The 20,543-nt window shown below is 46.7% G+C and overlaps 2 protein-coding genes across 2 annotated transcripts in view; one reads left to right on the plus strand and one right to left on the minus strand.

Moving 5' to 3' along the window:
* The window catches only part of TCTE3 (t-complex-associated-testis-expressed 3), a 34,124-nt gene extending 27,054 nt beyond the window's left edge, over positions 1-7,070 (minus strand). The window contains exon 1 of the mRNA XM_006876177.1: positions 6,963-7,070. Coding sequence (XP_006876239.1) covers positions 6,963-7,070 — 108 coding nt within the window. The remainder of the gene's footprint in view (positions 1-6,962) is intronic.
* Positions 7,071-9,004: 1,934 nt separating this feature from the next.
* Positions 9,005-20,543, plus strand: part of ERMARD (ER membrane-associated RNA degradation) — a 55,057-nt gene continuing 43,518 nt past the window's right edge. Inside the window, exons 1-6 of the mRNA XM_006876184.1 lie at positions 9,005-9,176; positions 11,150-11,289; positions 12,658-12,759; positions 12,997-13,086; positions 15,790-15,887; positions 16,410-16,546. Coding sequence (XP_006876246.1) covers positions 9,059-9,176; positions 11,150-11,289; positions 12,658-12,759; positions 12,997-13,086; positions 15,790-15,887; positions 16,410-16,546 — 685 coding nt within the window. The 5' untranslated portion in view covers positions 9,005-9,058. The remainder of the gene's footprint in view (positions 9,177-11,149; positions 11,290-12,657; positions 12,760-12,996; positions 13,087-15,789; positions 15,888-16,409; positions 16,547-20,543) is intronic.

Raw genomic sequence — 20,543 nt, forward strand, 5'->3', positions numbered from 1 at the left:
TCAGACTTTCAAGTTACTGGAAGTCATCCCAGAATTCACTGAAGTCCCTATATTTTTCAGGTGTTTTCTTTCCTATTGCAATGTCTGTAAATTTCAGAACTTGCCCTACTGCAGTTTAATCTATTAATCCAGTTTAGTGTGTGTCTCACTAGACTGTATTGTTCATCTGCTGGTGGGGCGCTGTGGGCTAATGCATCAGACTGCAAAGTCCTTTGAACTGCAATGTTAGTGGTTCAAGCTCACCAGCTGCTCCCTGGAAACCTTACACAGGGTCGCTATGGGTCGGAACCGACTCGTCAGCACTTCACAACAAGCTTGATTTGGACCATACATGCTAAAGTTTTCCTCTCTATTGCCGATCACATGGGAAGTTATTACAGTGCTTTTATAAGAAATTGATGATGAAACTTGATGACACCCAGTGTAACTACTTTATAACAACTCTAATGTTCTTTCTCCTAGTTTTATCTTTGTGTAATTTCTGGATTTTTGCTTTGTCTTTTTTTTGGTTATCTGTTCCTGCTTCTTTGTAGATCTGCTAATGTACAATTAGAACTAGACACTAAAACTTGGTTGTTGTTGTAGTGCTGACTCATAGTGACCCTATTCACAACAGAACAGAACACTGCCTGGTCCTAGGTCAACCTCACAATGGTTGCAATGCCTGACCACACAGCTGCTGCCATTGTGTCAATTCATCTCATTGGGGGGGGGTCTTCCTCTTTTTCTCCAACCCTCCACTTTACCAAACATGATGTCCTTCTCCAGCGACAATATGTCCAAAGTATGAGAGATGAAGTCTGGCCATCCTGTTTCTAAGGAGCACTCTGGCTGCACTTCTTCCAACTGAAACTTCAGTAGATTCTTGATCCTTCTGAAATGTGGCTACTTGGCACCAGTCTGATTCTTTGAGGCTTATGTTTAAGTGTTGACAGGCCAGCCCAGAGCAGCCTTTCACCTAGGGCTATTCCTTCCCTCAGTACCGAGTCCGCTAACCAAGACCTTGAGATTTACATGGTTTCAACTCTCTCACTGGTAGGACACAGACCGTTTTGTGTGAGTGTGAGGATTTTTTCCCTGTTCCCTTTAGGTGGATCTATGGGTGATTTTGAACTTCTGGTGTGGTGCTGTAGGCTAATGCTCTGGACTGCAAAGTCGGTTTGAACCACAGGTTGGTGGTTCAAACTCACCAGCTGCTCCTTGGAAATCCCACACAGGGTTGTTATGGGTCAGAACAGACTTACTAGAAATCACAGCATCCCTGATTTCAGATGGTTTCCTTGCTAGAAGCACTGAGTAGTGCTAAAGGGAGGTCGAGTGGGGGCCGTGTGGTCTCCGTGTCTCTTGGTGCAGCTCTCTCCTCTCCAACACTCTGCCACCTCTCAGCCTCCCAATTCCTTTCCTACTTGTGCTGTGGTCTGGAAACATTCACCAGGAACAGGAGTAGACAGTCCTCGGGCTAACACCGCTTGGTTCTCCTCTCTCGGGAATCACCATCTGGCATCTGACAGCCAACCAGTAAAAGTGACCATGTCACGTCCTGTCCTGCATTCGGTAGTTCTTGGTGCAGTTGCTTTGGTCTTCTTTCAGACTATTACAGCCTGATAGCGTAGTGGTTACGAAGCGGGCTGCGAACCCCAAGGTCAGCAGTTCAAAACTACCATCTGTTCCGCAGTAGAAAGATGAGGCTTTCTGCTCCCGTAAAGATTTACAGCCTCGGAAACCCTGCACAGGGTCACTATGGGTAGGAACCGACTCCACGGCACATAACCACCACCACCAAACTTGGGCAAGGGAAGAGAATGCCCATGCCTCTTACTAAAGACAAAATCTCCATTGTTAAGACAATGCTTCTCTAGGGTACTGATGGTCACCCCCTCCCCAGCCCACTATACTCAGAGGACACACCTCCAGGTGGGATTACCAACTGCAATGGTTCTCTTGGGGGCTGGGATATACACGTGTGGTTAGAAACTGATCTTATGAAATTCTGGTATGCTGAAAAATCACCCCTAAACCACTTCTTCTTAGTATCGGCCTCCTGATTTAGTATTTGATTAAGGAAGACGCTTTGTAGCCATTTCTAAAATTTAGGAATTGTTTTTAAATATAATAAACCTTTAGGCATCTACTAAAACAACCAGTTTCATTAGCTAATTATTTCCTTAGGTTGATCCAACATATTCCTACAATAAACCAAACTTGATCGTATTATTACAAATTTTATTTTAAAATGCTAATTGCTATTGTTTAAGATTTTAAATCATATGTTCACAACTGAAACTAATCAAGGGTTCCATTTTGATCATCAGCTTAGGGACTTGTGATCTTTGGTTACAATCAGTAGATATGGATCAATTCTTGTTAACGTAAGCAAACATGTGCTTTATTGGGAAGCTACGAAGCAGCTAGCAGAATTGGGGAGTGATGGAAGTACAAGGCCTCCTGAGACCCTTTGGTGCCCATCCTTCCTCTGGATAAGTCTCACCACATCAGAGTTTCAGGAAGAGCTAGCTCCTTTACGGTGACTCAGATTTCATTCTTACCACAAAGGACAGTGAGTAGCTGCTTCTAGACAGCTCCATCCTGGGAGGCACGAGTTCGTTCTCCCTAGCAAAATGGAGGTCCTACTACTAGAAGAAAAATAAATGGATGCAGGACAAACAAAATCGGAGAGTCATCATACCGATGTCTTCTTTTCCCCTTATGCTCAGGACTATGGCACGCATCAGCTGAGAGTCAGGAATAATTCATTTGATCCATTGAGTGAGTGTGTTGTTAGGTGCCATTGAGTTGGTTCTGCCTCACAGCGACCTTGAGGACAAGAGAAGGAAACACTGCCTGGTTGGTCTCTTGTGGTCACCATGTTAATCCATCTCGTAGAATTAGAGATTATTGATACCTCTCCCAGTTTCTCCCTAGGTTTTTGGCTTTACAGATTTAATTGGAGTCCTGGTGTGGAACTGTACGACAAGCACTGAACCACTCACCTCAAGGCTGGCAGTTCAAAACTACCAGCCGCTCCTTGGAAATTCTACACAGGGTTGCTCAGTCAAAATGGACTCAATGGCTCTTACAGAAACCGAATACCAGGTTTTAAAGACAGCTGACTGGTCTGTCTTGGAAGAAGTACAATTAGAATACTCCTTAGAAGTGAGGATGGCAGGACTGTCTCACACAGCCCTGGTATTGTAGTGTTTAGGTATTGAGCTAACCACAAGGTCAGTCCTCTGTGGGAGAAAGTGTTCTGTTCCCATAAAGATTTCCAGCCTCGGAAACCTTATAGAGGGTCAGTATGAGCCAGAACTAACTTAATGGTACATCATCATCACTGCGGGCGTGTTATCAGGAGGGACAAGTCCCTGATAGAAAAGGAAAGACCCTCAATGAAATGGACTGATACCACAGACTCTCAAAACTAGACACAACTGTGAGGATAGTGCAGGACTGGGCACTGTTTCTTGGCACTTGAGATCACTAAGATGGAAACAAATTGACTCACGCCAGACTGCAAAGCCATTTGAACGGCAAGGTTGGTAGGTCAAGCTCACCAGCTGCTCCTTGGAAACCCCATATAGGGTTGCTATGGGTTGGAATTGACTCGACAGCACTTCACAACAACAACAATAGCAGAATGGATCACAAGCCATACCAAGTAAACAAAAACTGCCATGACCTGAACCCCCTCACTCTCAGACGCCACTCCACATACTAAGTGTACGTGTCAGTTGGCTCATGCTCACTCACAGCAGCCCTGTGCACCATGGAATGTGGTCCTACACCAGCCCCAGGATGGGCTGAGGCTCGGACTACAGTGATTTATAACTACTTTGCATCAGCTCATTTTTGTACGATCACCAGGTCTTTCTTTTTCATCTATTTGGGTCTGAAAGTTCTACTGAAACCAGTTCAGCATAATAGCAGCACACAAGGCCCCTCTGACAGGCAAGTGGGATGGCGCATAAGGTCAGGAATGGAACCCAGATCTTCTACAGTCCAGGCGGAAATACCGCCACTGAGCCCCAGTCCTTCAGACCCTAACGGGGCACTAATACAGGTTATAAAGGGAAACCTGTCTGACAGACAAGCGGGGGTTGCACAAAAGGCGACTGGTCGACTGGAGTCCAACTTTCCCACAATCCAGTGCTTCAGACCCCAAGGGGCTCTAATACAGATTGTAAGTGGCAAGCTTGTCAGAAAACACAGAATTTTTCATTACTGGGGGGTGTGCCCGCTAGCCACTTATATAGCCAGGCAATACAGCGTAGTCTTTGGGAGCATTAAATTTGAATTTCCAACCAATTTACTGTAGGGGTCTAGCCGTACTCTGCTCTTTTCCTTGGTTGTGTACATCTGGCCTATTCATTTTTCCTTCCTTCTATAAAAACTGCAATTCGAGTTAGATAATGTACAGGTAGTCACCAACTATGGCATATCTGAGCTGAGATAAACCTCACTTTCGGCTTTTTTTTCGATTTTCATCTTTCATTAGCAATATATTGCAGCATGTGATCTACTGATGTGATCATTTCTCAAATGTTCAATCTTATGACTTACTGCTCAAAACACTGCCAGAGTTAGAAAGACATTGATAGTAGAGAGCAATAATGAAAACTTTAAAAAAAAGGCCGATGAGGCATTCAACTTACATCCGATCCAACTTATAATGGAACAGAACTCCACTGTAAGTTGGGAACCACCTGTCTATACATTTCTAAGCCCAGGAATGAGCACTCAATACCGATGATAGAAATACTGGTGCTATATCACCAATAAAGTTGAAGAAAGACACTTTCCATCCATTTTAGAAAACATGCTAATGGCGAGAAGAGTTTTAGTTTCATGTCTTTCTCCCTTATACAGTATTCTTCAAGTAATAAACTTGCTGCTGCTTGCCAGACTTAAAAAAATAAAGGAAGCGCCATCTTTATGGCTATTCAAACTACATCTGGGGAGTTGTTAATGTTAAGTACCTTCGATTCAGTTCTGACTCAGCAACTCTGTATATAGGCTATCTAAGGAGTGGATGGTGAGTTTGAACTGCCGAACTGGCCTTGCAGTACAGAGCTTATCGTACAGCACCATGTGGGTAGGTCACTCGATACTTCTAAGAGGAAACGAGTAAGGTGAGCCCATCTGAACAGATGTAGAGCCAGCCGCACACCTCAGGTAAGGCAGTTATTAGGGGCCACACAGTCGGCTCTGACCTGACGTTCCACAGAGGAGACCACCACCTGCTCCTGAACCATCTTCACAATCGTTCCGGCTGAGCCCATTGTCACTGCCACTATCAATCCAGCTTTTCAGGGAGGAGCAGGGGAGTTGTCTTCCTCTTTTTTGGTGACCTGACATCTTACCAAGCATTATGTCCTTCTGCAGGAACTGGTCCCAACTGGTAACTTGTCTGAAGTGTGAGAGATGAACCATGCCATCCTGGCTTCTAAAGAACATTCTGGCTATACTTCTTTCAAGACAGATTTGTTTGTTACTGCGACAAATTGAGTGACAGTGTCCGTGGGAGGACATCGGTTTTACACTCATTGTTTCATTACAGTGATTACAATCTCCTCTGTGCAGCATCATTCAACAGGATTTGCTTCTATTCCCGTTTTTGTGTGTGTGTGTGTGTGTGTGTGTGTGTGTGGATGTAAACAAAAACACTCAGGAAAACACAGTATTTTAAACAACCAAAGGACACATTCTGCAAGTCTGCCTGCTGGCCGCCAGCACTCAGTCCCTCTCTTTTCTTGAGTCTCGAGTCCTCATCTCTGGTGTTGCTGCTTCTCCCTTGATGGTCCTAGGGACCTCTGTTTTCAGCCCACAAGATTAACGACTCCCCCTTTTGTTACAAAACTTCTACCTTTACTGTTGTGCAATTAGTCATAACAATTATTCACTATTGAATCATAATCTTATCCCCATTTCCTTTCAACAGATCCATCTAGACCAGATGAAAACGAATTCAGTGGGGATTCAACCTTCTTGAAAACTTGTAAGCCAGACACTTCGTGCCTTTACAGCCCACCCACTGCCCCCACTCCATTTTAGGTAGCCAATGTCTAAGTTGCCTGTCTGTATACACAATGTTTTGAATACTTTTCCAAGCCCGTAATTTAAAAGCATCAATTCTTCTTTGGTCTTCCTTATTCATGGTCCAACTCTCATATGCATGTGAGGCTACTGAAAATACCATGGCCTGGGTCAGGGGCACCTTAGTCCTCAAACTGACATCTTTGCTCTTGAACACTTTAAAGAGGCCTTGTGCAGCAGATTTGCCCAGTGCAATACGTCGTTTGATTTCTCCACTGCGGCTTCCATGAGTTGATAGTTGATCCAAGCAAAATGATGTCTTTGACAACTTCAATCTATCATTTGGCCCAGTGGTGAGGGTTTTTGTTTTTTGACACTGAGGTGCAATCCATACAGAAGGCTGTGGTCTCTGATCATCAGTAAGTATTTTAGGTCCTCTTCTCTTTCAGTAAGCAAGGCTGCATGGTCTACATACTGTCCTCGGATGCTGGTGCCCCATTGTTCTTCCATAGTCCATCCTCTCGGGTTAATTGCGCCGCATACAGACGAAAGAAGGACGGTGAGCAGACCTCCGCTGACACACACCCTTCCCTTCCCGAGTGTGGTCTCCGCGCAGGCGTCTCACGCGCAAAGCGAAGTGCCCCAGAACAGCCGGCGCGGCGCTGGGAAATAAAGTCCTGCACTGCAAAGTCGGCGGTTCAAACTCACCAGCTGCTCCTTGGAACCGACCCCACGGCTCGGAATCACAGCGAGTTTGTATAGGGTTTCCGAGGAACGGCTGGCGGGTTCGAACTGCTGGCCTTGCGGTTAGCAGTCCAGGGCTTAGCTGCAGCGCCACAGCTGGGCTCCAACCCTAGCCTCGTCTAAACCGGGTGCTGACCGCTCGGCCGGGCCCCGCTTGGAAACTCTCCGTCCCGGGACCCCGCACTCACTGCCTCTTTCTCGAACATGCTCGGCCTCCTCTCTTTCCGAGGCGTCTCAAGGGGCGCGGGAGAGGTCTGGCCCACCGGCGTCTTTGGAATTCGGCCTCGCTTTTCCATCCTGAGCTCCTCTCCAGGTCGCAGCCCACTGTCCCGCCAGTCTCAGCTAAAGCTGAACTGTCCAGTTACGAAAACGGCCGGACGGGGGAAGGGGGGGGAGACTACGTCATCCATCTGCGCCGGAGAGGCCGAGGAGCGCTGGGCAGCGGAGAAGGAGGCGCGATGGCTTGCGTCATCCACCTGAGAAGGCGATTGAGAGGGCGACGGCTGGCAGTACGGCGGGGGCCAGGAGGGCGGGGCGGCAGAGGCGCGCGTCATCAGCACGCGCCGGCTATTTCGTGGCGTGTGCCTTACGTACTTCCGACTCGTGGCGAGCCTGTTTGGTTTCGCTTTCATCGAAGTAGACGGCGTCATCTTTTCCCACGGAGCGACTGGTGGCTTCACACTGCTGACCCAGCGGTTAGCTACCCAGTCCTAACCCGCTCGGCTCCCAGGCGGCTCGGCGGTGCAGTCATGGAGGTAGATCGAGCGGGTGATGGGCGCCGGGTAGCGTAGTGCCTGTGCCTCCGAGCCCCTCAGCGGACGCCCACCGAGTAATAGGGGTGTGGGCGTTGGTGCTCCTTAGTGGGCGGGAGGAGTGAGCCTGGGACACGGGCGCGGAAGGGAAGAGCTGGAGACACTTCCATGGAAAAGTTGGGGGAGTTTGTTCGTTTACACGCCTTCCGGGCCCGGCCGTGCTCAGACTCTAATTCTGGGGTGACTTGAGAATACTCCCAGGCTGCTTTTCTTCAATGCTCTCGCTGGAAGTGGCTGGAGGGGCCGAATTCTCGACCGTCTCCGTTACTCTTGTTCTAAAGTGAGGTGTGACCGGGTGGGTTCTGGAGTGTGGCCCCGTGAGGACGGCATTCGAGTCGAGCTCAGGCAATCTCCTAGCAAACCTAATGGACACTGCAGACCATGAGGACGGCGGTTCAAACCCACCAGCCGCTCCTCGGAAATGCTATCCGGGTTAGTCCTGAGGCCTACCTGACAGGACAGCACTTAAGAAGGTTCTAGAAGCCTGTCGGGTCTCTCTTGTGGCTGACTCCCCTGAAGGTGGGGCTGTTTCTCATCTTTTTGCAGTTGAGAAAATGGAAGCCCAGCCACCTAAAGCAAGGAAGGATGCGGATTGAAATCTTTCTAGCTCTTTAGCAGGCGATCTCAAAATTAGCATCTCTTGTTCTGAGTTTTTGACCTGGAAAATGACTTCTTGGCAGACTTACAAGATGATCTTAGTATGTTGTGGGGATAAAGATGAGGATTTGGGTTTTATTTAATCGTTCTTGGAAAGGCAATCTGGCTTGCTGCTTTTGCATAACACAAGGGGTCAGAGGTCGGCTTTTTGTCTGGTTTTTACTTCATTTTCTGCCCCCTTCCCCCACAAAGAAACACGCGGTTCCTATTCATGGTGACCATCCATGTCTTGTGGAAGGATTGGACCTTATCTTCCTAGCACAGGGACAGCGCCCCAGGAGAATGCCTCCCCCGCTCCTCAGGACGAGGAGTAAAGGAGTATTGGAAGAAGAATACGCTATTCATAAGACTTAACGGAGTTTTTTTAAACTGAAGTATTATGACGAATAGGACTCTTGATGTGGTACTGTGGGTTAAAGCACTAGATTGCAAAGGTTGGTGGTTCAAGCTCACCAGCTGCTCCCTGGAAACCCTAGGTAGGGTCGCTATGGGTCAGAACCGATTCTGTGGCTTATAACAACACCATTGTGATCAGTAAATCTTAAGTATTATGGTCAGTAAAATAATTTAAATTATATAAACATTTTATCTTCGATCACAGTGATTAGATCACATGGCTCTCAAGATGCCCAATGTGCAGGGTTATATTGGCTATTCCTGTGTATATTTTGTATTTAAAAGAGAGTTTTCTTATGACATAAATATGTAATATTCTTCTATTTTTTTTCCTGGTAAACAAATGTCTTTTCTGTTTCTTGTTTCAGATATTGATAGCGGATGCTGTTACTACATGTCTTTCTCCCGCTGTGTATGATATGATTTGTAAGCTTGGGTTTGAAGCCATAGGAAATTGTCATGTTGATAGCATTGTAACTGAAAATGGCAAAGTTTGCTGGAAAACAATCACAGAATGTGTGAGTTACACAGGATCAGGTTGGTACTTTCTTTGTGTCCTAATCTCTTTGATCAGTTTTGTTTTTGTTAGGGTATTGCAGTGTAGTCTTAGCTCAAAACAAGAAAGGGACTGGTATAGGTTGAATTGTGTCTCCCCAAAATGTTTTGTAAACTCTAACCTTTATAGGGCCCTAGAATAAGCACTGGATCCCAACGCCAGTTTGAAAGAATATATTCGCAATAAATAAGTCATTGGTTTTGCAAAATCCTATTGTGTGATCTCTGGCATCATTTATAACCAAGGCCATATTTTACACCTACCGGTTCAAACTCACCAGATGCTCCTTGGAAACCCTCCCTATACAGGATCGCTATGGGTTGGAATCTACTTGACGGCACTTAACAATAACACCAACAATCCTTCTTATTTTCAACTTTCAAATACCGATCATCCAGAATTACCAGTGTGTCTTGATTGTATGTTTGATCAATGTTGGACTGCAGCAGTTGCTAAAAATCTTCGATTTCTTCATCGTTGGCGTTAGTGGTTGGTACCTAAATTTGAATAACACAAGAAGACTTCAAAAAGGTCGTGGAACATTCCATTATTTTGTATTTACATTTCTCACGAACTTTCTGAAGCCCCTCGTATTTGTAGTAAAGGGCCTTCCTTGTAGCTATAAGCACAGTATCCTCTCAGTGACAGCGTTGGGCTTCACAATTCTAGATCCTGAAAGTTACTTTTTGACCATGAATGCAGCAGCATTTTTCTAAAATGAACCATTACAGTAGTTATGTTAAGTAACGTTAAGTCAATCCTGACTCATAGCAACCCTATGTGTAGGGTTTCCAAGGCTGTAAATATTTGCTGGTTCGAAGCTTCATGTTTCTCCAGCAGAGGGGCTGGTGGCTTGATCCACTGACCTTGTGGTTTGTAGTCCAGTGTTTATCCTTCAGAGCCACTGTGCTCTCCTACCAGCTGTTCCGTGGGAGAAAGGTGAGGCTTTCTGCTTCTGTAAAGATTTACAGCCTTGGAAACCCTGTGCAGGGTGGCTGTGAATCAGAACCGACTCCACAGCACATAACCACCCTAGCGTTTCCAAGACTTTAAGTCTTTAAGGGAGAAGAAACCCTCATCTTTCTCCCTCAGAGTGCCTAGTGGTTTATCAGATAAACATGAAAATTATTTCCAACTACATGTTGTTAAGTGCCTTTGAGTCAGTTCCAGCTGAAAGTGATGCAGCATAGAGTTTCTTAGGAGCGACTGGTGGGTTTGTAAATTGCTGATCTTGTGGCTAGCAGGCCAGTGTTTACCCTACAGTGCCACAACAGGACTTCTCCATGCAATATATAATCATTGTACTCCGTGGTGTGGGTGTGTCCAACGACATAGGAGTCTATTATATATTGCATGTTCAATATATGATACATACACCTTTGTTGTTTGTGTTCAGTGACATACTATATATTGCATGTTCAGTATATGATAAATACACTCGTGTGTTTCCAATGAGACAGGAATATATTAATTATATATTGTATGTTCAGTGTATAATAAATACACTCCTGTCTCGTGTGTGTGTTTATTTTTTATATATTACATGATCAATATATGATACACTCCTGTCTTTGAGTGTATGTATGTTCCCAATGACACAGGAGTGTATTATGTATGGCATGTTCAATATATGATAAGTATACTCCTGTATTGTGTGTCCAATGACATAGAAGTGTATTTATCATTATGTTGCATGTTCAATACATGACAGATATACTTCTTTGTCGTGTGTATGTCCGATTATAAAGGAATTTATCATATATTACATGTTCAAGATGATAAACATACTCCTGTGTTGTGTGTGTGTCCGACGACATAGGAATGTATTATATATTACGTGTACAATTATCAGTCAATAGTGGATTTTACAGAAATGTTACTGTTTCGTGTTGAAACCCTTTTTTCAGAAAATGTTAATAGCTGGGTCCTAAAAGATGTTTTCTTACCCTGTAAGACCAAAGCCTGGATTACCAGGGAAGTGTGCGACTGCTGGGCCCCCTGTGTGAAACTGTCCATCGGCACGTCTCATCTTTGACCAAGGAGCAATTTCAAGTTCGATATGCGCAGTGGTTCCAGTGGACAAATTTCCCAGAGGTGTGGCTTTTCAGCAACCTTTAGGAATCAGTAACATAGTATGGTGGCTGGTGGTGGTAAAGTGCCGTCAAGTTGGTTCTGACTCACAGCGACCCTGTACAAGGTCTTCAAGGAGCAGCTGGTGAGCTTGAACTGCCAACCAAGCTGACCTGGCAGTCCAGCCCATTAACCCACAATGTTACACCAGGACTCCAACAAAGATACCATAGGTGGTGGTGATGGTGATGGGCTATGGAGTCGGTTCCAACTCATAGCTCCTTGTATAGAGTTTCTGAGGCAGTAAATCTTTATAGGAGCAGAAGGCCTCATCTTCTGCAGAATAGCTGGTAGTTTGGAACTGCTGACCTTGAGATTAGCAGCCTGACTCGTAACCACTACGCTTTCAGAGTGCCTCAGACACTGCCGATAGTAGTTTTAAAGGCTCATTCCCTGGGCCTTCCAGCTGTGAAGTCTGAAGGGCTTCAACTATTCTCCATAGTTCCTACGCCTCAGCCAAGAAACCCCTACCCTTGAACAAAAGGCATTCTGATGCTCTGGTGATGCAGTGCTTAAATGGGATTTGAACCCACAAGGGTCTCTAAAGAGCTCCTCCGTTAAGGTCAAACCCAGGACTACCCTAGGGGGCAGCTCCACGCTGTCACATGGTGTCACTCTAAGTCTGCTCAGGGGCATCCAGCGACACCAGTGGCATCAGAGGATTAGGGATCGGGGAAGTAGCCTTAGTCCTGAGGTGCTTGTCCGAGGACAAGAAGAGCTAACTTCTCCAGAATAAAGCAGCGACTTTCTGCAGGGGGTGGGGTGAGGGTGGCTCCTGAGACATTGGAACTGGGAGATCCAGGCAGGCACACTTGGCTCACTTGGGGTAGGCCAGTTGGACCAAGCCTAAGTCTTGGTCGGTGTGCTCCCTGGTGGTTTTTTACCATGTCAGTAAAGCAGTGACTACACTGAGTTGATTCTCACACACTGGGACTCTCCTCTGTAGCTCGGCGGGGGTGGAGATGGTGTGTGGGGGAGCTGTGTCTCCCTTTGACTAGCTCTGAGGTGGAAGGGGGAGCTGCCTAGATTGCCCTCTCTCTTTAGGAGCACTACGGAATCACAGTGGGAAATAAATAACATTGCGTCAGAATAGGGAGTGTCAGATTTATTGCTTTCAATAACAGCTTAAGTACAGACATTTCAGGGAACTTGGAGCTTAATTTTTTTATTATGTAGGTAGTTACACAGATGGTGTCTACCTGTGTCAAACCAAAAGCCTTATGCAGATATGCCAGTTGAGACTGCTAGAGATGTGAATTTCAATTAATAATGTCGTTGCTTGAACAAATACGTCTTAAGTGCAAATTCTAAGACACGTCTCACTTGTACCAGTTATTTCCTGAAGTATTTGACGCCTTGGAAAGTCTTCAGTCTACAGCTGTTTCTCTCAGCATAATGAAACTCACATCATGTCTGGAACGAGCTCTGGGCGATGTAAGTGTAAGGACCCTCGCTGGCTTTATCGCTCTCTGTTAAACTACTTTGCAGTTACACCTAGATTTCTGGATTTTAATTGTTTTCCTACAAAATACCATTTGATGATGCAGGAATTTAGTATATTTCTTTGATGATGTATTTCTAAGCACTCCCTCCACACTCACTTCATGGATGTTTCTCCTTAAATGATCAGCTTGTAATGAGGCTTATGTAACAATTTGGTGTGGATTTTAGGTGTTTCTGCTGCTTGGGAAGGATTGCCCCTTTCTCCTGAGAGATCTGCTTGCTTCTTATGAACTGGCTCAAGTCTTCGGGAAGCCTGTGGTAAGCATGTTCACTGAGATTGTACCAAGCAAGCGCAGCATGAAACCATTGAAATTGCTTGTACTTTTGGGTTGCTAACCTCAAGGTCGGTGGTTCGAGCCCACCAGCTGCTCTCTAGGAGCAAGATTGACAGCTTTGGAAGCCCTCATAACAACACAGGACAGTAGGAAGGAGAAAGGGTACCGTGTCTTGTGTTGTTGTTAGGAGTCGGAATCGATTCCATGGCAGTGGGGGTTTGTTGCTCCAACATGGACACTGCTTTAGAAGTAAGAGTTACAAGAGTGATTGGAACTCCTTTCCTTGGAGCGTCACCTCCCCTGGATACACGCTGTAGAAAGGGGGCCTTCTGGTCAACTGTATAGTAATAACGAGAAAGCTGAATTGGTCCAAAATAAAACTTAAAATGTTTTAACAGTGGTAATTAATAGTTTTATTCTGAAATAGCAGAGTATTTTTAACGTGTGGGAAGTGATGTCTCTCCTTTGCAAATGTTCAAGCTTACCGTGAATAGAAAAACTTTGATGCTGGTTAAAAACCTGCAAGGAGGCCCATACTTTTTTGGAACCTTCTGGAAGGCTCAGGGCTAAAGAAATCTAAGACTCTGATCATTTTTAGTTTTGGAGTGTGCCCTGGGGGTGCTCTGTCAGAAGGTTTTGTCTGCCCTGTACTGGACTCAGTTTTTTTGAGTGAAAAGTCTGCCCTTGGTGATGCATTCCCCACTTCCCACTGTGGCTCCTCACCCTGAGCACCTGGAAGATCGTTTTCTTTACCAGAGAGTCTGGTCAGGTACACAGGTTTTGTTGAGACACTCAATTCTTACACATGTTCAGTGCCCTTGGCGTGCTCTTTGCTCTTGACCATTCCATGTTTCAGTCCCACAGTGGCTTTGCTTGGCCACCGGTGTCTGTCTTTCTGGTTGCCCAGATGGCATGAGCACAATGTATTAAGCATTGTGAGTCCAGAGCCTTCCTGTGGCGTTGTACACCTGATGGTTCAGCTGCCATCGAGTGCATTCTGACTCCTAGTGACCCTGTAGGTCAGTAGAACTGCCCCAGAGTGTCTCTAAGGCTGGAGAGTTTGACAGGAGCAGACATCTCTTTCCCAAGGTGTGACTGGTGAGTTTAAATGAATGACTCTGGAGTTAGCAGCCTGATGCTTAATCAGTAGTGTCCCCAGGGCTTCTGTGAACTGATTGTTGTTGTGTGCGGTCACATCATAGCAACCCCCTATAGGGTTAGCTGTTGTTAAGTGCTATTGAGTCTGTTCCGACTCAGAGTGACTGTATATAGGGTTTCCAAGGAGCAGCTGGGGGGTTTGAACCACTGACCTGTGGTTAGCAGCCTACTGCTTAACCAGGACTCATCTGAACTGATTGTTTTTCTTATGTGGAGTGGAAATGCTCGTTTTACCCCTTGGGGAGACTCTGAATTCATCTGCGTCTTCTCCGCAGCAGCTCTCCTCTCCTTCCCCAGCCTCTGTAGAATGGATGTGGGAGCAGTGGCGGACCTCCTCTGACTTCATAAGGTGGAGGGGAAACAAAGTCAGCATCAGCCCCAGGCCGATTCCTGTGAGGCAGACGTCAGACATGACCTCCCACCTTCTTATTAATCTCACTGCTTTTCTGCTGCGTTTGGTAACTGATTGCAGTAGCCACACTAAACCCCCAGACCAGCCTCATGATTACTGGGTGGGTTCGGGAAGTTGGCAGGATCAGGAATGCTCAGGCTACAGGGGTGGTCAGGAGCACCTCTTCTCCGACTTGTCCCCTGACATGCTACCGGAACCTTCAGCCACGTGGCTTCTTGGTGTCTGCCCTCTGCTCAGACAGTGGAACAAAGCTGCTGTAGGGTAGCCTCAGGCCAAAGGCACTTGGTTCACTTTCAGTGGCTGCTCTGGGTCATGCGCTGTCCCCTGGATCAAGGATCAAGGAGGCTCTTCTTTCTTGATACTTGTGAGATCCATAGGTTCCTGCTGCTCTATTGGCTCATTTTGTACCTTGTGAAATGGAAAAACTGACCAATCCCTTCGATAATATCCACACACCTTATTTCCATGGTGCCCCCTAGTTGTTTGGTGGGCATGTTACAGCGAGGAGAGCCATAGCACGTAATTCTTTAGAGCTCCACAGCCTCGCATTCTCACAGTCTCTGCACAGCCCCGGGTTTTCTGTGTCTAGTGTGATGCCAGGGTCTGGAAGCATTTCTCAAGAAATGGTGAGCCCTTTCTTATTCCGGAGCCAGTTATCCACATCCGTAAGCTGATCCCGGGCCAGCAGAGGGTCAGCGCCTGAGCACCAGGCATGTGTCTTCTTGTTCCCACCTCACAAGCACACACTGCTTCAACTTGAGTTTCTGGTTTCACTTTTATTCATTGTAGTCATGTGCCAGGCACGTTGGAGTGTGGTATTCAAGTCGAACTGCTGGACCCAGCCCCTAATGACAGCTCTTTGACAGGCCCCCTTCTCTGCTCATAGCGGGAACAATGATGGCTGTGTACTTAACAGTTCTGAGGATACGGGAGTTGGTGAATGTGTGTCAGATGTGTGTGCTCATGTTGAATGCTCAGGCAGGTCAGCTTTACTGTTTTTAGGTAGCAGCCCAAACCGTGGGTCTTAAAGCAGAGTGAGCATCGTGTCTTAGTATCATAATGGTTTGTTCAGAGATGACTTGATTGTGTAATACTTTGTTACTTTAACTTGATCAGATGGACGTACTAAAAGTGTTCGTTGGCTCTCCATGTGGACTCAACCTGCGCAACGTCTTATGGCATGGGTTTGCAGCCCCTCAGGAGATCCCACCACAGTGAGTTGCTTGCTGTTGTTGAAGGTTGTTGAATTGGTTCTGACTCACAGAGACCCTGTGTAGGGTTTCTGAGGAGCAAGTGGTGTGGTTGACCCACTGACATTGTAGTTAGCAGTCCAGTGCTTATCCTACAGTGCCACACCGAGACTCCAAGTAAGTTGTTAATGAATTATCCCTACTGGATTTGCTAAAGAGAGAGTAAGCTGTCTCTTGAACGTCATAATAGGGAGAATGTATTTTGAGGAAGATGAGAGTTTTGAGACGGGTTTTGCAAATCCCACTGAATGACTGGGGGGCTAGTGCTGGGGGCTGTGTGGCTTCACTGGCCCTTCAGAGGGGCTGGCGTGTGCAGTCCTGGGTGGGAGAAAGCCACAGGCTCCAGCTCTAGAATTTCTGAGAGACTCTCATCCCCCCAGCCACCTTCAGTTCTGCATTGGGAGGAGGTGCTTTCTGCATTTCAGTAGTAAAAGTGACGCTTTCTGTGTACCTGCCTACAACAATCGCTGTTGTACTTTCCCCCAGGTACTGTTCAATGATGCTGCTGCTGACAGCAGGATTGGGTCAGCTCCTGGGCACTTTCCTTCACCAAACTCACCGTGCATTGGTGCATCGAAGTTTCATGACTCTCACAAACTTGGAGAATTTGATAGTTTTTCCCGGCAAGTTCTGCATGTCCCAATTCCCCCATTCGTAGAGCTTCCTGCCTGTGTTTGTAACTTCACTATGGAACCTCATCTGTGAATGCGGGAGTAGGAAGTAGCAATCACAAATTGAGAGCAGGTTTGGAAATTGCTGGAAACCTACCTTTTAAACACTACACGTGAAACCCCACCTCTCACCCATGTCCCAGGGTTGTTGGAGGCTCTGAGATCTCCACTCGGTGATTTAACAGTAGCGATAGACTTGCTTTGTCCCTCAGAGTACTGACATGTCCCGTTTCTCAATATGCCTTCCCTTGTCCTTTTGCTTCCTGCATCTGCATACGTTTGACTGAGTCCGAAGTCCTCCAGCGTAGACAACATCCTGTGTCTTCTGAAAGTATACTTTACTTCCCTTGGTCGATGTTCTCAACTGTTAAGCCCAGAACTTCCTTATTGGAAATGAGTTCAGCCGTAGGCCCTGAAGAGATGGCAGATACCCGTGACTCCTTGTTCATGATCTGATGTCCCCAAACCCGATTCTAGTTCAGAGTAGCCTTCCCCTTTGATGACACCTTGTGTGGGCGTCAAAGAGGATGGTCCATACCTCATCTTCATAGTCAGTCACGGCATCCCAGGTAAGCAGTGCTAAAGTCAGTCCTGGAGTCATCCAGGTGAGCAGGTCTTAGTCATAGTGTCGTCCCAGGTGAGCAGGTTCTCAGTTGGTCATGAAGTCACACTAGGTCTCAGGTGATGATGGTGTCTGAGGTGAGCAGGTTTTCAGTCATGGAGCCATCCCAGGTGAGTAGGTGTCAGTTGGTCATGGCGTCTGAGGTGAGCAGATTCTCGCTTGTGGAGTCGTTCCAGGTGAGTAGGTGTTAGTTGGTCATGATATATTCCCAGGTGAGTAGGTCCGAGTTGGTCATGCAGTTGTCCCAGGTAAGCAGGTCTGAGTTAGTCATGGAGTCCTCCCAGGTGAGTAGGTCTCAGTTGGTCATGGAGTTGTCCCAGGTGAGCAGGTTCTCAGTTGGTCTTAGTGTCATCCTAGTTGAGTAGATCACAGTTGGTCATGGTGTCTGAGGTGCGCAGTTTCTCAGTTGTTCATGGAGTCATCCCAGTTGAGTAGGTCTCACTTGGTCATGGAGTCATCAGGTGAGTAAGTTAGGGTCCTGGAGTCCTCCCAGGTGAATAGGTCTCAGTTGATCACGAAGTCCTTCTAGGTAAGTAGATCACAGTTGGTTATAGTGTCTGAGGTGAGCAGGTTTTCAGTTAGGCATGGAGTCTCCCAAGTGAGTAGCTCTCAGTTGGTCATGGAATCGTCCAGATGAGCAAGTTTTAGTCACGGAATGATCTTGGGTGAGCTGGTCTCAGTCATAGTGCCCTCTCGGGTGAGAAATTTCTTGGTTGGATCTGGAGTCATCCATGTAAGGAGGGTCTCCGTAGGTCATGGAGTTGTCCCAGGTTGAGTACTCTGTTGGTCAAGTGAATAAGTTCAGTTGGTGATGGTATTATCTCAGGAGAGCAGGTTTTAGACACTGTTGGTATCGTCCACGTGAGGCGGTTTTAGTCTGTCATGCTGTTTTTCCATATGAGCACGTTTTAGTTGGTCATGCCGTGGTCTCTGGTTAGCATGTCTCAGTTATTTCTCTCAGGTGAGCAGGTTTTATTCATAGAATCATCCCAGGTGAGCAGGTTCTCATTTGGTCATGGAGTCATCCCAGGTGAGTAACTCTCAGTTGGTCACGGAGTTGTCCCAGGTGAGTAACTCTCAGTTGGTCATGGAGTCATCCCAGGTGAGTAACTCTCAGTTGGTCATGGAGTTGTCCCAGGTGAGCAGGTCTTAGTAGTTGTATCATCCAGGTGAACAGTTTCAGTTATGATAGTAGATCTCAGTTGGCCATGATGTCTTCTCAAGTGAGCAGGATTGGTCATTGAGTTCCCAGGTGAGTAAGCCTCAGTTGGTCATGGTGTCTTAGGTAAAACATCTTAGTTGTGATGTCAACCAGGTGATCAAGTTTAGTAACTCAAGGAGTGGTTCCAGATGAACAGGTCTCAGTTGTAATGTTGTCTCAGGTGAGTAGGTCTCATTTGGTCATGGATTCGTCCCAGGTGAGTAGGTGTCAGTTGGTCATGGAGTTGTCTCAGGTAAGTAGGTCTGAGTTGGTCCTGGTGTGTGAGGTGAGTAGATTCTTGGTTGTGGAGTTGTTCCAGGTGAGTAGGTCTCAGTTGGTCATGGAGTCATTCCAGTGAGCTGGTTCTCAGTTCATAGAGTCATCCCAGGTGAGTGGGTTTCAGTTGGTTGTGGAGTTGTTCCAGGTGAGTAGGTCACAGTTGGTCATGGTGTCTGAGGTGAGCAGGTTCTCAGTCAGTCATGGAGTTGTTCCAGGTGAGTTGGTCTCAGTTGGTCAGGGTATACTGCCCGATGAGGTTCTCAGTTGTCCATGGAGTTGTGCCAGGTGGGTAGGTCTCAGGTGTTCATGGAGTTGTTCAAGGTAAGTAGGTCTCAATTGGTAATGGTATACTCCCGGTTAGCTTCTCAGTTGGTCATTGAGTTGTTCAGGTGATGTGGTCTCAGTTGGTCAGGGTGTACTCTGGTGAGGAGATTCTCAGTTGTCCATAGAGTCGTCCCAAGTGAATAGGTCTCAGTTGGTCATGGAATTGTCTCAGGTAAGTAGGTCTGAGTTGGCCATGGAGTCTTCCCAGGTGAGTTGGTCCTGGTGTATGAGGTGAGCAGATTCTTGGTTGTGGAGTTGTTCCAGGGGAGTAGGTCTCAGTTGGTCATGGAGTCATTCCAGTGAGCTGGTTCTCTGTTGTTCAGAGTCATCCCAGGTGAGTAGGTCTCAGTTGGTCGTGGAGTTGTTCCAGGTGAGTAGGTCTCAATTGGTCATGGAATTGTCTCAGGTAAGTAGGTCTGAGTTGGCCATGGAGTCTTCCCAGGTGAGTTGGTCCTGGTGTATGAGGTGAGTAGATTCTCAGTTGGTCATGGTGTCATTCCAGGTGAGTTGGTCTCAGTTGGTCATGAAGTTCTTCTGGGTGAGTAGGTCTCAACTGGTAATGGTATACTCCCCGGTGAGCAGCTTCTCAGTTGGTCATGGAGTCCTTCCAGTGAGCTGTTTCTCAGTTGTTCATAGAGTCATCCCAGGTGAGTAGGTCTCAGTTGGTCGTGGAGGTGTTCCAGGTGAGTAGGTCTCAGTTTGTCAGGGTATATACTCTTTGGTGAGGAGGTTCTCAGTTGTCCGTGGAGTCGTCCCAGGTGAATAGGTCTCAGTTGGTCATGGAGTTGTCTCAGGCAAGTAGGTCTGAGTTGGCCATGGAGTCGTCCAGGTGAGTAGGTCTGAGTTAGTCATTTTGTGTGAGGTGAGCAGATTCTCGGTTGTGGAGTTGTTCCAGGTGAGTAGGTCTCAGTTGGTCATGGAGTCATTCCAGTGAGCTGGTTCGCAGTTGTTCATAGAGTCATCCCAGGTGAGTAGGTCTCAGTTGGTCGTGGAGTTGGTCCAGGTGAGGAGGTTTCATTTGGCCAGTGTATACACTCTGGTGAGGAGGTTCTCAGTTGTCAATGGAGTTGTCCCAGGTGAATAGGTCTCAGTTGGTCATGGAGTTGCCTCAGGTAAGTAGGTCTGAGTTGGTCATAGTGTGTGAGGTGAGCAGATTCTTGGTTGTGGAGTTGTTCCAGGTGAGTAGGTCTCGGTTGGTCATGGAGTTGTTCCAGGTGAATAGGTCTCGGTTGGTCATGGAATTGCCTCAGGTAAGTAGGTCTGAGTTGGCCATGGTGTGTGAGGTGAACAGATTCTCATTTGTAGAGTTGTTCCACGTGAGTAGGTCTCAGTTGGTCATGGTATAGTACCCGGTGAGCAGGTTCTCTCTCAGTTGTTCATGGAGTCATCCCAGGTGACTAGGTCTCAGTTGCTTATGTTATACTTCTGGTGAGGAAGTTCTCAGATCATGGAGTTGTCCCAGTGAGTAGGTCACAGTTGGTCATGGTGTCTGAGGTGAGCAGGTTCTCAGTTGTTGATGGAGT

Source organism: Chrysochloris asiatica, unplaced genomic scaffold (genome assembly GCF_000296735.1).
Source record: "Chrysochloris asiatica unplaced genomic scaffold, ChrAsi1.0 scaffold00361, whole genome shotgun sequence".
Lineage (NCBI taxonomy): Eukaryota > Metazoa > Chordata > Mammalia > Afrosoricida > Chrysochloridae > Chrysochloris > Chrysochloris asiatica.